Raw genomic sequence first — 16,646 nt, 5'->3', positions numbered from 1 at the left:
GCTGGAGTGCAATGCTGCGGTCTCGGCTCACTGCAACCTCTGCCTCCTGGGTTCAAGGGATTCTTCTGCCTCAGCCTCCCGAGTAGCTGGGATTACAGGCGCCCACCACCATGCCTGGCTAATTTTGTATTTTTTGTAGAGACGGGGTTTCACCATGTTGGCCAGGCTGGTCTTGAACTCCTGATGTTGTGATCTATCTGCCTCGGCCTCCCGAAGTGCTGGGATTACAGGCGTGAGCCACTGCACCCAGCCCATTATAAACTATCTTTAGCACATGCTTGCCTGAATTGTGGAGGGGTAGGAGTGTCTCAGGCCATGGCTCATGGGGCTGTAGCCAGGTCTGAGGCAGACAAGGTGCCTCAAAGTTAAGGGAAAGCAAGTCAAATGATTTTGTTTAGCACTGACATTGAGGGTTAAGACAATGAGTTCCTATCACTTTACCTCTCAGAACACATTTGCTTCAGTTAGTTCAAGACAAAAATGTGGAGGATTGCTCCTTGGTTTATTCATGCACAAAAATCTAATTATTCAAGCGAGATGGACTCTATAGCTGGATTCAGAGACATTTCCTTTTTGTGGTTCAGGGATTAATCAATTGGTTTTGAAATCATCTCTCTTCCATTGTAAGTAATTGGCCAAATGAGTATTTTTGAATTATACACATCCTTTAGCTATCCAGCACATTTACTAGAATAGAACTGAGAAGAGGCAGATTATTCTACCTAGGACTGGGAATGGAATTTTTGGGACACTGTTTCCAAATTAAATTTGTTACAAAGTCTTAATAGCTGAATTGTAGAACTATGGGAATACATTTCAGTAATGGTTATTTTTCATTGCATCCTCCTAACTTTCAGAACAATGCCTCAACCACCAGAAATGTTTAGAGTAGTGCTTCTCAAAATTTAATGTGCATTCTAATGATTTGGAGATCTTCTTAAAATGGATTTGCAAATTCAGTAGGCTGGGGATAGGCCTTAAGATTCTGCAGTTCTAACATGCTTCCTGGTGATGTTGATGCCACAGGTTGGTGGGCCACGCTTTGAGTGGCTCTCAAAGTATGGTGTAGGGACCAGCAGGAGCATTGCCAGAAAACCTGTTAGAAATGCAAACTCTTGGGCCAGATGCAGTAGTTCACATCTGTAATCCCAGCACTTTGGGAGGCTGAGATGGGCGGATCACCTGAGGTCGCGAGTTTGAGACCAGCCAGGGCAACATGGTGAAACCCCCGTCTCTAGAAAAAAACACAAAAATATAGCTGGGTATGATGGCAGGTGCCTGTAAGCCCAGTTACTTGGGAGGCTGAGGCAGGATAATTGCTTGAACTCGGGAGGTGGAGGTTGCAGTGAGCCAAGATTGCACCACAGCACTCCAGCCTGGGTGACGGCAACGAAACCCTGTCTCAAATAAATAAATAAATAAAAATATAAAAATAAAAAAAAGAAATGCAAACTCTTGGGTCCCACCCTAGACCTGGAGAAGCAGAAATTCTTGGAGTGGGGCCCAGTAGCTGAGTTTTGACAAGCCCTACAGGTGATTGTGACACATACTCCTGTTTGAGAATCCCTGTTCTAGAAAATGAATGACAGGTTATCCTGTTGTGTACCACATTCCCATTATTCAGCAATCTTCTGCAGCTGAAAGGTCTCCCATGGGTCAAGCCTCAAGTCCTTCTGCCTAGTTACTCCAGTTCTATCAGGGTTTCTTGAGATTACACGTGAAAAGTCCTCATCATAGAATTTTTGGCCTAGAAGGAACCTTACGATACGTTCCGATTCCTTTTCCCCATGCTTTATGGTTCATTTTGAGTCTTGTCTACCTCTGAATATAAAGCATTCAAGTGAGAGTTAGTTGAAAAAATATCTTATTATCTATTTGTTATATTTTATCAGTCTTCATCACTTTTGTGTCAGATGTTGAGACCATTCTGTTTGTTTTGATGTGGTGTTTAAAGATATTTTTACAACGTCTTACAGCTTCAACTCTTATATTAGTGTTATTTAAATTTTTTCTTAAAAGGACAGAACAGTGGGAAAAAATAATTAAACTCCACAAGAGCTTTTAAAGAGTTTTATTGGATTTAAAATTAAACAGAAGCCTGTGGAGGTTGTTCTTGGAGCAGTTAACGCACAGGAGGCAATACTTGTTGGATTGCTGCAGAGGGGGGGAGAACTGACTGGGCAGCAGGGGTCAGAGAGACTTTTTCCGAAGCCAGAGGGACCAGAGAGAGGTTTCAGAGTCATGAAATAATCATTGCCGTATTGAACTTTTCAAACCGGATTGTATTAGTACAATCTGACTATGGGGGAGGAGGGTATAAACTCCTGTCTCTTTCAGGCTATGAGTTCCTGATGAATAGGGACACCCCAATGATTGTGTGATTGAAATAGAGCAGGCAACTTCAGCCTCCAAAGTGGTGTACCCTTGTGGCTGGAATGCTTTCTGTTGGGGGCATGAGCTATCCTGAGGCCCTTGTATCTTAGATCAGAGAAGCAAACTGATTTTTTCATTTGAGCATGTAGGGGGCCTCCTTTCTTAGTCATATGGCTTGCTATTGACATGAGTGGTCACTTCTCTCCCAGTTCCTGGCGGTAGCTTACCAAAACAGGCATCTGCCAGTGAGGGGACCCTGGATGCTCTTAGAAGCTTTGAGTCTGGTGTTAGATTTTCCAGGCTCCGCACCCTAGTCTGGCCAACACCAACCTTTGATGTTCCACATATATTTATACAGTGGTCCTTACAAATTTTCACAGAAATCCCCAAAGAGAATTCCATTTATTTATATTATTGTGAAGAGCTTTCAAGTTGAGCAAAATGATGTATATCCAAAACAATTGTGAAAAAAAAGGCCTAGATGAATGCATCACTACAAACAACAATTCCCAGGAAACTCACACTGAGAAATAGCAGGGTAAAATGTTCACTCCAAAGGACTTAAGGTGTAAGAATGTGGACAGACTGAACAACCTGCTGATTTTGACCTAAATAAATGACCCAAGACATAGGATAACAAAAGCTCTATCCAAGAAATTGGACTACAGCCATCAGTTCCTTAACCACTTCCCCTCCACCAATCCACGAACTGGATTAGAACATTAGAACCTGAGAAACTTCGTAGCGATGTGTGGGATGCTGGGAAAGACAGATTAAGTGCCATTTTCACCCAAAGAGAGCATGTGCCAACTGATTAAATGTTGAGGGTTTTAGCCATTGTCTTACGTTATTGGTGGGCCAGTTTCTCCAACTTGAAGAAATAGTCCTGACAAAGTGAGAAGATTTCAAGAATCTGAGGGAATTTGGAGTCAACCCCCAGTTATTCAGGGTTAACTCTCACTTTTGGAAAACATCTAGGATTCTGACTTTTCTTCCTTCCAACACATAATCCATCTTCTCCCTCTCTCTTCCTCTCACCCCAGCCAATCTCTTTTTGGGCCTTTTCGCAGTTCATTAGGCAATTCAAATAAAGGGTGGGCAAAGAAAATAACCTGAAAAAAATGGGTGCAACTAAAATTTATGAAATTGATCTATGAATCTTGGATCTGGAATAGGTTTCCACAGAAAGAAATTGAAACTCTTGGTCACAAATCTGTTATTCTGGTTTTTGATGGTTATCAGTCAATGAATGAATCATTATTTACCTATCAATGCCTTGAATAATGTAACAATTTAGATTTTTGTAGTTATAAGTATTTTTAAAATATCGAGAATGTGCTTTTCGTTGTCATTTAGGCAGACAATAAATTAGCCCCAAATGATCAGAATGGGTAATATTTGTGCTATGAGTCCCATCTGCCTAAGCAAACGGATCTTTTCCTCCCCTATACCACCCCCCTCCAATGAATCGAGATAATAAAAATGTACCTGTCCCGCGGTGTCATACAGTCCGAGCAAGTGTTGCTTGCCTCCCACGGTCACAGTCACTAGGGGAGAAGAGAAGAGGAGAGTCCATAAACACAAGCTTCAATCAGGCACCTTCACATTTTTTCCATGCCAGCATCTCCTTGGGCAGCAAGGAGAAGCATATGCCTCACCCATGTACATTCTAAACCAAGTTGACAGCATAATTTCCAAATGAAAGGTAACCTTGGGCTGCCGTGATGGCAGATGGTCTTAGCCAAGTCCAGATTTTGCAACAGAGATGAATATTATTGGTGCCACCAGGACACTCTGTGGGCTACCCACCCATCCTTATTCGTCTCTGGAACACCAAGCTTCTGATGAGAAAGAATGCTGGGCCCCTTTTTCATTAGTTATTGCCTTCTTTTCTTTGGTTTGGGACACCTTTCAGGGCACAGAATTGTGTAAGTAGCTTGTCTATCAGAAATCTCTCTGCTTTGAAATATTTATAAAACCCTAAAAACAGAGAATATTATCATACCTATTAATACATGTTTTTATAGTCTATAAAGCAAGCAAATAGTTAAATGAGAAGGGCTTAGCGTTCATTTTGAAAAGTTTTTAAAAATTAGATATTCCTGTGCTTTAGCACAATTGATTCATTATGATTTTGAACTTTAGTTGCAGAAGGCATTGTATGGGTTCAGTCTTCCATACATAAAGGGTGTTTAGAGGGCGACAAGTAGTGAGTTTGACTTAGTCAGTAGCTTACTGCTTTGCCAAGGAATTGTGCCCTGAAAACAAGAAGCAAAACAGGGACAGCAGCCACTCTGAACATGTCTGGAAATGAAAGTCTCCACTTGAAACTAAACTGAGATTGAACAGATTGAATGCAGGAGTCATAGAATTCTTTTCGTGAATGGAAAGAGCAAATTTAAATTTCCAAAAAAAAAAAAAAAAAAAAAAACTGAATCGCTTTTTGGAAAAAGGAAATAAAATATGAAGAAAAGTATGAGTTTTTTCTCTTGTTAAAATGTGCAAATTCAATGTGAAGATGATTTTTGAGTCTTTCTATCATTAGCGGTGCAGGAAATGAAAGATAAACTGAAGAGCAATCTTTTATAACCGTATCTCTAACAGAATTCAAATTCTCTAGTCTGCTGCTTCGAGTTGCTGATTCGGTGTTGATTTTACTTTTATTTCTTTTCAGGTTCATGGGCTACATGTATACAAGGAACTTCTTAATGGCTCATTCTTTGAAAAGCAAAGCACTTGTTTAAAAGCACTATGTCCCCAGACACTGGGAACTATTTTTCTAATCTACTCAGATCGACATGTGTTCAGCTTGACCACATGGCTGCAACCACTCAGATGAGCTGTTGAATGTGTATTTTAAAATGGTGAACCCAGCTCCATCCACCCCTGGTTACCATGCTGACGGAAGAAGGGCGTTTAAATGTTTTCACTTCCTTTCACAAGTCAGGCTAGCCACAGAAATGGAGGTGAGGCTGTGTGGCCCAGAGCTCTCGTCCTGTTTAATTTTTCCTCTTCATGCCCGATGGCAGAAGAGAGCCCAGTCAGATGTTTCTGAAATCTGCCTAAATGGTTTCTTCAGTGACCAGTTCACTAACTTGTCATGGATTAGGCATGAAGGGAGACATCCAGCTATTACAGCATGGAACCTCGAGTGAGCCCAGTACGTGCAGGTCAGGGGCAGCTGGCTGTTCCAGAGACCCCTTAGACTGTCTCATGACATACAGTCCCGGGGCCATCTGTGGAGTGATTCCTAGAAGTCGAGTCATCCTCACTGCCCCACTGGGCACTGCAAATATTCCTAAGCAATGGCTCTGACTTATGTTACTGGAGCCCTGGAGCGCCTGCTCAGATATTCCTTGCTTTCTCAGTCATTCTCTTCAGTCTGTTTTTCCTCGGGCCTCACCCTTTTCTCCTGTGGCAGCTTTGATCCCTGGGAATTTCTCCAGGCCTGAAGTGAGCACAGGAAGCTGAGGTAGTGGGTGGAGGATCTGGGCAAAGCTTTCTCTTTCCTCTGTTCTTTCCTTCTTCAAAAGTCTACCGGGTTCCTGGACTGAACTCAGTGGTGGGAGTAGAAAGACCAGATACAATTCTTCCTGCCATGGAGCATGGAGACAAGTGGTTTCCTGGCAAAGCATGGGCACTGTGCAGTGTGGCATGAGCTGTGTCAGGGGCAGTGTGAGGGGTGTGGGGGCCTGCGGCAGGGGTGCTGCTGGCTGTGCACATGTCTGCACACACACACTGCTGGAGCTGGATCAGAAAAGGCTTTCTGAGACAGATACGAAAAGAGGAAGTCACTATCCTTCTTTGCTGACAATATAATTCTATACCTAGAAAACCATAAAGACTCTGTCAAAAGGCTCACAGAACTGATAAATGACTTCAGTAGAGGTTCAGGATACAAAAATCAACGTACAAAAATCAGTAGTATTTCTATACACCAATAACATTCAGGCTGAGAGACAAATCAAGAACACAATCCCGTTTACAATAGCCACACAAAAATAAAATACCTACATCTCTACAAGGAGAACTATAAAACACTGCTGAAAGAAATTATAGAGGACACAAACAAATGGAAAAACATTCTATGCTCATGGATTGGAAGAATCAATATTGTTAGAATGGCCATAGTGCCCAAAGCAATACAGATTCAACCGCCTTCCTGTCAAACTACTGTAAACCAAAAATAAAATTCTAAGCCCCCCAATTGACTGAGTGGAACCCTCCTCTTGGTTAAGGGCATTCCAAAGTAAACCTGAAAAACTAGGTCAGGCCATGATGGGAAGAGGGGTTGGGTGGAACATGCCTCATCATACTCTCCTCCCTTTGAAATTTAGGCACAGCTGACCAGCATTAACATGAAAACAGAGGTCTTGTGACTGACAAAACAGACTCTGTAGTAATAAGATACCAAATTGCAACCTGACTCTAGTATAGCATCACATGACAGAGAACAAGCCTTGAAAGAAACCAAAGTATTTTCCCCTAAAATATCTTTGAGATATTTTGAAATGGCCCTGAAAAACTGTCTCTTGTCTACAATCCATAGAAAATTCCTTTCCCTTTTCATGTCTTTTCCTGATCCAGGAGAGATTTAACTAAGAGTCTGGCACGTTTTAGGGTCTGATAAGAGACACTTACCATTTGTTGTCTCTGAAGCCTGCTACCCAGAGACTTCATCTAGATAACTATCTATCTATATATTATATAGATAGGTTGCAGAACCTTGGTTTCTGCAACTCTCCTTATCTTAACTACAAACATTTATTTCTGTTGACTTCAACTTTTCAGACAGAGCTTAACCCTTTCAACCAATTGCCGATCAGGAAATCTTTAAATCCACCTATGACTTGGAAGCCCTTGGGCTTTGAGACGTCATGCCTTTCCAGACCTAATCAACATATACCTTATATGTACTGATTTATGTCTCTGTAACTTCTGTCCCCCCTAAAATGCATAAAATCAAGCTGTAACCAACCTTCTTGGGGACATGTTCTCAGGACCTCCTGGGGCTGTGTCATGGGTCATGGTTTTTACATTTGGCTCAGAATAAATCTCTTCAAATATTCTACAAAGTTTGACTTTTTATCATTGACACTACCATTGTCATTTTTTACAGAATTAGAAAATACTGTTCAAAATTTCATGTGGAATCAAAAAAGAACCTGAATAGTTAAAGCAATTCTAAGCAAAAAGAACAAAGCCAGAGGTATTACATTACGCTACTTCAAACTATACTATATGGCTACAGTAAACAAAACAGTGTGGTACTGGTGCAAAAACAGACACATAGACCAGTGGAACAAAATAGAGAATCCCGAAATAAAACTGCACACCCACAGCCATCTGATGTTTGATGAAGTTTACAAAAATAAGAAATGGAGAAAGGACACCCTACTCAATAAATGGTGCTGGGATAGCTGGCTAGCCATATGCAGAAGAATGAAACTGGACCCCTACCTTTCACCATATGCAAAAATTAACTCAAGATGAATTAAAGATTTAAATATAAGACCTCAAAATATCAGAATTCTAGAAGAAAACCCAGGAAACACCATTTTGAACATTGGCCTTGAGAAAGAAATTATGACTAGGTCCTCAAAAGCAATTGTAACCAAGACAAAAATGGACAAGTGGAACCTAATTAAACTCAAGATCTTCTGCACAGCAAAACAAAAACAAAACAAAATAAACTATCAACAGAGTAATCAGACAATCTATAGAATGGGAACAAATATTCATAAACCACACATCCAACAGAGGTATAATATTCAGAATCTATAAGTAACTTAAGCAAAAACAAAAAAGCTTTCTAATAATGACATGAACAGATACTTCTCAAAAGAAGACATACAAGTGGCCAACAAACATGTTTATGAAAAAATGTTCCACATCACTAATCTTCAGAGAAATGCAAATCAAAACTATAGTATAATACCATCTCACACCAGTCAGAATGGCTACTACTAAAAAGTCAAAAAACAACTGATGCTGGTCAGACTGTGGAGAAAAGGGAAACTTTATACACTGTTGGTGGAAATGTAAATTAGTTCAGCCATTGTGGAAAGCAGTTTGGATATTTCTCAAAGCACTTGAAACTACCATTTGACCTAGCCATCCCATTGCTGGGTAGATATCCAAAAAAAAAAAAAAAAAAAACAACCAAAACCAAAAAACAAAAAACTGTTCTCCCAGAAAGACATATGCACTTATATGTCCATTGTAGCACTATTCACAATAACAAATACATGAAATCGATCTAGGTGTCCATCCAGGATGGACTGGATAAAGAAAGCCTGGTGCATATACCTCATGGAATACTATGTAGCCATAGAAAGAATAAAATCATGTTCTTTGTAGCAACGTGGATGCAGCTGGAGGCCATTATCATAAGCTAATTAATGCAGAAACAGAAAACCAAGTACTGCATGTTCTCATAAGTGGGAGCTGAACATTGGGTACTCATGAACACAAAGATGGCAATGATAGACAGTGGGGACTACTAGAGCGGGGAGGGAAAAAGGGAGGGATGGATTGCAAAACTAACTATTGGGTACCATGCTTACTACCTGGGTATGTAGTAAACATAGTACCCAGGTGATGGGTGCTATCATACCCCTAACCTCAGCATCATGCATGATACCCATGGAACAAACCTCAGATGTACTCCCTGAATCTAAAATAAAAGTTGAAATTAAAAAAAGAAAAGGCTCTCTGGAGGAGAAGGTGTCTGAGCTGAGTTCCTGAGGATGTCCAAGAGCTACCCAGGGTGCACTGCGGCAGGAACAGCTGTGGTCCTGAGCTGCCCAGGGTGCACTGGGGAAGATGATACCAAGAAGGTGGGCACACAGGGCAGGGCTGCCCTAGCTCACTAACTGAGGCTTCATTCTGATGGCTTTGTTAAGCTATGAAATCCTGAATTATTCTTTTCCTCAAAACGAGTAAAAGAGAAGGACTTAAAATAATTTCCTTGAGTTAAGGCAAAATGGTGGGGGAAGGGAGGATGCCATTTTGGGTGTGGAAGCCATGTTGGATGTTCAGCTTTGCTGTGTAGTGGCTGTCTAGTCTGTGTGTGAGGTCACTACTGCTGGAGGAATCCTAAAAGAGGTGGCAGAGCTTGTGCCCTTAACATTTCATTTCCTCTTTTCTGCCCTTTTATTCTCTCATTCTATCAGAAGGAAGATAAGTAGATCACACAGTTTATGCCAGAGGACGTCAAGGGACAGCCAGAGATAGATCAAGTGTCAATCAAACACTGGGGGTTATACGGGTCATGGCTTTGTGAGTCCTTATCTTGGACTGGCAGTGGATGCCTTATTGCTTGCCAACCTGTGTCCTATGAGGCTTCTCAATTTGGAAATGAGTCAGTCACACCTGCGCAGAAGGAAGGTATTGTCATAAAATGCTAATGGTAAATGTAGTGAGGTCCAAAGAGCAGGATCTTTCAAGTCAGATAGTTCTGTATTTGAATCCTATAGCTGCTATTCATCACTGTAATAACCTTGAGAAAGTCACCTACGGTCTCTGAGCCCCTCTTTCCTTATCTATTAAAAATGGAGGATAACATCACCTACCAAAGAAAGTACTTGTGAGGAGGAAATTAAATGAGAAAATGCCCGGCACATAGTCTGACCTATGGTGGGTGCTAAACAACTGTTATTTTTCCTCTTTCAGCAAATGCTTATTGAACCCATTCTCAGGACAAGGAGTAGCCTGTCTTGCTCTCCACTCAGTGCGCATTAACTGGCACATGGTGTGATCTTAACGTTTGTGAATTACTAGTCATTTTCTACCCTATAATAGGTATTTAGATCTGTCTGATATTCCCCACTGGATAGGAAGATCCTTGAGGGCAGAGTCTGCATGCCCAGTATACCCCACAGTACACAGCCAGTTCCTGGCACACATAATAGATGCTGAATACACAGTACGGATATAGAGCACTGGGGGCAGAAGAAAGTTCTTCAAAATGTGCAGAGGGGCAGCTTGAAGCTCCTGGCAAGATTGGAACTGCTGGGAAGGGCCTATAGCCAGCAAATCTGCCTGGCAGACAGTGGTCAGACTAAAATCTCAGATTACCTTCTATCCCTGGAGCTAATAGTGTTGTTTTCTGAGCTTAGAGAGGTTTTAAAGAGAGTAGGTCAAATGACCTGCTAATGGCTCAGATGGTTCTCTCAATAAAGTGTGAAAAGTTGTCAGTGACCTGGTAAGTATGTAAAATGAAGGTCCTTTTCCCCAAATCCATTAAACTCTTTGCTCTCTTGTCTGTCTTCTTTGAGTGAATTGGAGTGGTTAATTTTGTGACTTGGTGTGAGATGCTAATGAAGTCTAAGTCCTGGTCTTGCTGTCTTGAGTTTCACCCAGAGAGAAAATAGCTCAGGTAGAACTTATGTCTATTTCCCTCAGCATTTCAGTTATCTCACAAAACAATGTGTGTTCTGCAAATCTGGATGAGGAAGTGTCGGTCATGCCCAGTAAACCATCAAAGCCCCTTCCTCATTGGGTTGCCTGTCTCAGCTGCCAAGAGTGGTCTTTTGAAGTCAATATTATGAATATAGGATGGCTTTCAAGAGAAATGTTGGAAATGTCAGGTCAGTTACAGGGATGCCTCCAAGTGCCATTCAGTTGCTAGCACATAACCAGCTGTCTGCATTCTTATGTCTCGTGTACTGTATTTGCCAGGTAGAATGAGGCACACCTGACTATGTGGTGTATGTAGTACCACAAAGCTGCTATGTTGGAGGAAGAAACACTGGATTCTGGATATAGCAAGAAATATAATTTTAGGAAAGTTAAAAACACAGCTTTCATGCAAATATAGGATGAGCACATATCAAAGATTTATTAACTCGTTTGTGAGTGAACCTGCAAGATGGTAAATCTTGTTCAAAGAGCATTTTGAAGAACTAGGCATTTATAATATTTAAAAAGGAATGTTAGGCCAGGTGCAGTGGCTCATGCCTGTAATCTCAGCACTTTGGGAGGCAGGAGGATTGCTTAAACTCAAGAGTTTGGGACCAGCCTGGGAAACAAAGTGAGACCCCGTCTCTACAAAACATAAAAAAGAAAAATTAGCTGGCCGTGGTGGTGTGCATCAGTAGCCCCAGCTACTTGGGAGGCTGGGGCGGGAGGATGCTTGATCCCAGGAGATCAAGGCTGCAGTGAGCCATGTTTTTGGCACTTCACTCCAGAGCTTGGGTAACAGAGTAAGCCACTGTCTGGAAAAAAAAAAAAAAAAAAAACCAGGAAAAAAAGAAAAAAGGCAATGTTAGCATAGGTGGTTAGTTTCAATAGAAAACTGGCTATTGTCCTATAGAAAAGATAACTTTTGATGCCGTTTCCACGAAATTGGAATTGTTTGCATCTCTGCTCATCAAAATGTACAAGTTAACATGTAACTTCATAAAGTCTAAGCTTATAGTTAATAGCAGAGAGAAACAAAAGTATTTCCCTTAGATAATTAATAATTAATTGATCCTTGAGGGTGAGGGTGCACAGCATGACACTGAAAGGACATGTTGCATGCTTTTGGCCTTATATCCCAGTTTCAAAGGCTTTTTATAATGCCTGAATTTAAAAAAATGTAACTTTATTTTAGGTGCAGGGGTTCACGTACATGTTTGTGACATAGGTGTATTGCGTACTGATGGGGATTGGGCTTCTAGAGTGTACCCATTGCCCAGATTGTAAACACGGTGCTCATTAGGTAGTTTTTCAACACTTGCCCCTCTCCCAATGCCTGAATTTGAGTCCATGTTGCTACTCATTTTGTGAAATGATGGGAAGTAGTCACTGGGCCTCTGTCTTACCCGGAAAGTGAACAAACTGTGTGTACCCTAATGGGGCAGAAGAAACTATACGAAGTCAGGGGTAATCATCACAACTGGGCATCTATGCATAGAGGGCTGCACGAAATGGAGAATTTAGATGAGCATTTGTAATTCTGACCCTCATCATGCTGACCGAGTATCTTCAGCAGCTTCCACTGCCCCTTTCTCATCTAACTGATCCTTATCTCCTGCTCCTCTTCCTTTTCTGTGGCCTGGACGATCCTGTCCGGGACAGTAACTCACTTAGTTCCAGCGTTTGCTCCTGCAGGCTGCTTGTGTGCTTTTTTTGACCTGTTTTAAGGCTTACAGACATTCATGTACCTTTGATAAGGAACAAACTCACAAGCATCAGGGTTGAAATTCTCTTCAAATCAAAATAAGTTAGCAGTTAATGTGAAACTAGAAACAAACAATGCATTTACATAAATATGAGTGGTGGTGAGTTCTTTCCTGGTAGAGTTTCATTCTTCTTAATGCTGCTGGAAATTCTTCTCCCCCGTGGACACCAGCTTGCCTCAGCCAGCTCCCTTGTTTCCCTTCTTTGCAAAAAGTGCCTCTTGTCACCTGAGCTGCAGGCTGTGTGTACATGTGAAATGAAAGTTGTTCAGGGAAGTCCCTTATTTGTTGTGCTGGCATGAGGTCCTGTTTTCGTAGAACAAAGATGGAACAGAAAACCAAAGAGGTTTCCTGAGAATATGTTAGGGTTTTGAGCTGAGGGCTTTCTTTCCTTAGGTCCTGTATATTCATCCTGCAATAATGAGAGTCCCATTTGAATAGGGTAACATACAAGTGCCATGCACTTCCAGCCTTGGTCTTGTTTCTTTTCTCCTTTAGGTATGCCTGTTGTGACTTATGATTTGGTTTAGAGTTGTGCCAGTTTGTTGTTGTTGTTATTGTTGTTGAGGCAGAGTCTTGCATTCCAGGCTGGAATGCAGTGGCATGATCTCAACTCACTGCAACCTCCGTGTCCCGGGTTTAAGCGATTCTCCTGCCTCAGCCTCCCAAATAGCTGGGACTATAGGCACAAACCACCACACTCAGCTAATTTTTTTTGTATTTTTTTTTTTTTGTAGAGATAGGGTTTTGCCACATTGGCTAGACTGGTCTCAAACTCCTGGCCTCAAGTGATCTGCCTGCCGCAGCCTCCCAAAGTGCTGGGATTACAGGCGTGAGCCACCACGCCTGTCCAGTTGTACCAATTTGTAACCTCCCTGGATTTTAAAGCAGGAGAACTAGTTGGAGACCCACTGTGAACAAACTCTTGAAACTTGAGCAAGCTGCAACTTCCCTAAGCCTTTATTTTCTTATTAGCAAAATGAGGTTCATTTCAGGGCAAAGGAGATTATAAATAAGAAAGTTTTGTATGTCAAAACTTACACAAATGTAAGGTGGTATCACTGGGCAAGTGGCTTCTGAATTAACAATACCTCTGGGAACAGCTTCCTGGAATAAAGTTGCCCTGGTTCTGGGGTGAGGTGGATATTTAGGGAAAGGTCTGCCCTTTTCAGCACCTGTTTGGTGATGGAGGAGGAGGAGGAGAAGGAGGAAGAGAAGGGAGAGGAATTTGCCTAGTTCCAGGACTCTGGGATGAAGCCAAACCAAAGACAGAGCCACAATTCCAAGACATCCCCATCCTGGAATTTCAGTCTTGCTTGACCTCACTCTTCCTTCCTCAGCATTTATTTGATCTCCACATCCTGCCAATTCCACCTGCTATTTATCTTTAGAATCCGACTCTTCCTTACCATCCTCTTAGCTGTCGCCATTGCAAAAGTTTTCTAGTCGGCATCCCATTTTCCAGGCTCATCTTCTGTCCTTCCTTTCCTCACTGCAATCAGAGTAACACAGCTGCAGCTCCCAATCATCTCCGAGATAACATTCAAATACCATCTAAGAGCTTACAAAGTCTTTGCAATCTGGTCCCTGGCTTACCTTTCCAGCTCTCTTTTATGTTTTACCCTCCTACAACCCAAACTTCTTGCAATGTGTTGTATTCGTGATGCCTTTGCTTAAACTGTTCCCTCTGGAATTCTGGAAAAGAAATTCTGGAATGCTTTCTCCATACTTGTTAGCTTGGAACACTCCCACAACCTGGAAAACTCACTTCCATCATGCTTCTCTGATGCCCCCCGAATATCTTAAGGCTGTTTTGTGTTTACTCATCCATGTCATAAGAAGCAGTGTATTATTTATTCTCATGTCCCAGGGTCTAACATAGGCTGGGCATGTAGCTCCATAAATATTGGCTGAGTGAATGAAAGTACATTATACTCCAACCAAATTGAAGGTTTTCATGGAGGCATCTATTTTCTCTCCATGAGTCCCTGGCATTTCCCAAAGGGTCATCCATTAGCTTTTCTGGACACTTAATGGCAGAATGGGTCACCAGCAACGACATTAGAACAGGCTCACCTGCTGTGAGGGGATGCCATGGACACGTGGCTCTGCTAGGTGGAATCTGTGTTTGGAACTCTCCTCCACTTCCTGGTCAATTTTCACCAGCTACAAAGCTACCTGACTCAAGGCCAGTGGGGCAGGACCCCTGGCAAGATGTCTGAGGTTCCAACTGAAGCCAGGCCAGCCTGACATTAGCCACAGAGGACAGGGGAGTTGTTATTTAAGTAAGACTTTGGGAAGAAGTGACCGAGTTATAAGTTCTGATAAAAGTGGAATAGTACGTTCCTGTCAATAGTTTTCGAAAATTATTAGGCTTCTAAAAATTATATTAGATGCCAGCTATACCTAGTTGGAAAATGTAATGGAAAATATCTTTTTCACAATAACAATAAAAACTATAAAGTGTCCAGGAATGTGCAACACCTTCATGAAAAAAAAAAAAAAGCACACCACTTTGCTGAGAGACCTAAAAGAAAACAAATAGAAAAACAGCTTATGTTCTTGGGTGGAAAGCTTTATAGTGTAAAAATGTCAGATGTTCCCAATTTAATAAGTTTCAAGTCATTTCAATAGGACTTTTTTCAGCTGGAAACATGACAAAGTGATTATAGTGGCCATATGAAAAATTAAACTGGTGAGAATAGCTAATAATGAAAAAGAATGGCAGGATGTATATGTTAACATATATGGCATACTGTATTGTTAATGTGTATTATGGTTTTACTAATTAAAGCAGTTTAGCTCCAGCACAATAATCATGGAAATAAACAGGATTTTCTGTCTGTCACAGTGCTATGTGACATATGTAAGGTTTTGGTGTATGATAAATAACATTTCAAATCAGCAGGAAAAGAAGTAGTAGTCAATATATCATATTTATCCAATTGATTACTATTTGGAAATAAAGAAGACTTTGAAAATACAAAAGCAAATGATGAAATCTATAAAGAAAAATATGGATATATTTGAATTTAAAAAAAGAAGGGTAAAATAGGTCATTGGATGGGGTAAAAAAAAAGACAGGTAAATATACTGGGAAAATGGTTATAATATATCTTCATATATTATCAAAGAAGATTATATCTTTGATACATAAACAGATTTTCTAATTAATAAGGATTAACCCAAAAGAAAATAAGAAAGAATACAGACAATTCACAAAGAAATAAATATAAAGGGCAAATTAACATTGGAGTGAAAACAATTTAAATTAAAGAGAGATACAACCTTGGGTCATTCAAATTGGCAATGCCGAAGAGAAGAAATACCCAGTGCGGGTGAGTGCATAAAGATATGGACACTTCACACTGCTGGAGAAAGTGCAAATTTATGGCTTAATTCTTTTGGAAAGCCATTTGGCAATATAGATCAAAAGCCTAAACAGGAAACGTCTTTTTCACATTTGACTCGGCAATCTTATTCTGCAGTGTATCCCCCATGACAGAATAAAAGCTAATGTAGTATTGATATAAATAGAGGGCATTTGGTAATTATGGTAAAAAACATCTGTACATGTGTACAACAATGTGTATATGTAAGTCTATTCGTCATCAAAGTGTTTATAGTAGCTAACAGTTGGAAACCATTTACACACTCAACAATCAGGGACTGGTCCTCAGCAGTTACAGAGCAGCCTTAAGACCGAACCTTTTAAAAAATAATGGGGAATGTGGTAAAATATTCAGGATATAATGTGCAGATAGCAGGAGATAAAGTTCTACATGTATATGTAAAATAACCACAGAAAACACTTTATTTTTTCCATTCTTTGCTATCATGAACCTGTACAACAGTTAGAAAAATTAGTATTTGGGTGTGGTTATTGTGCTGTTGTTAATGTATATACAGATTGGATTAAATGTCATTTAACTTACCTCCCATCACTTAAATTCTATCATTTCTCCTATATTGACTCTCAGAAGCTTTCATCTTAGGCTTATCCAGATTTATTTTAGGCTGTAAGACCAAGCTTATAATTTTACGAGTATAATGTGTGATAAATAGGTCTGCTGCAGTGGAGGTTTATAAACTATGTATTGCAGAGCA

At 40.7% G+C, this 16,646-nt stretch overlaps 1 protein-coding gene across 1 annotated transcript in view; it reads right to left on the bottom strand.

Annotated features, from left to right (window-relative positions):
• Window positions 1-16,646, bottom strand: part of RHOJ (ras homolog family member J) — a 109,528-nt gene that overhangs the window by 21,236 nt on the left and 71,646 nt on the right. Inside the window, exon 2 of the mRNA XM_025392701.1 lies at window positions 3,862-3,920. Coding sequence (XP_025248486.1) covers window positions 3,862-3,920 — 59 coding nt within the window. The remainder of the gene's footprint in view (window positions 1-3,861; window positions 3,921-16,646) is intronic.

This window comes from Theropithecus gelada, chromosome 7b (assembly GCF_003255815.1).
Source record: "Theropithecus gelada isolate Dixy chromosome 7b, Tgel_1.0, whole genome shotgun sequence".
Lineage (NCBI taxonomy): Eukaryota > Metazoa > Chordata > Mammalia > Primates > Cercopithecidae > Theropithecus > Theropithecus gelada.
Note: the sequence above shows the minus strand (reverse complement) of the source record. Positions and strands in the feature narration are given on the sequence as shown.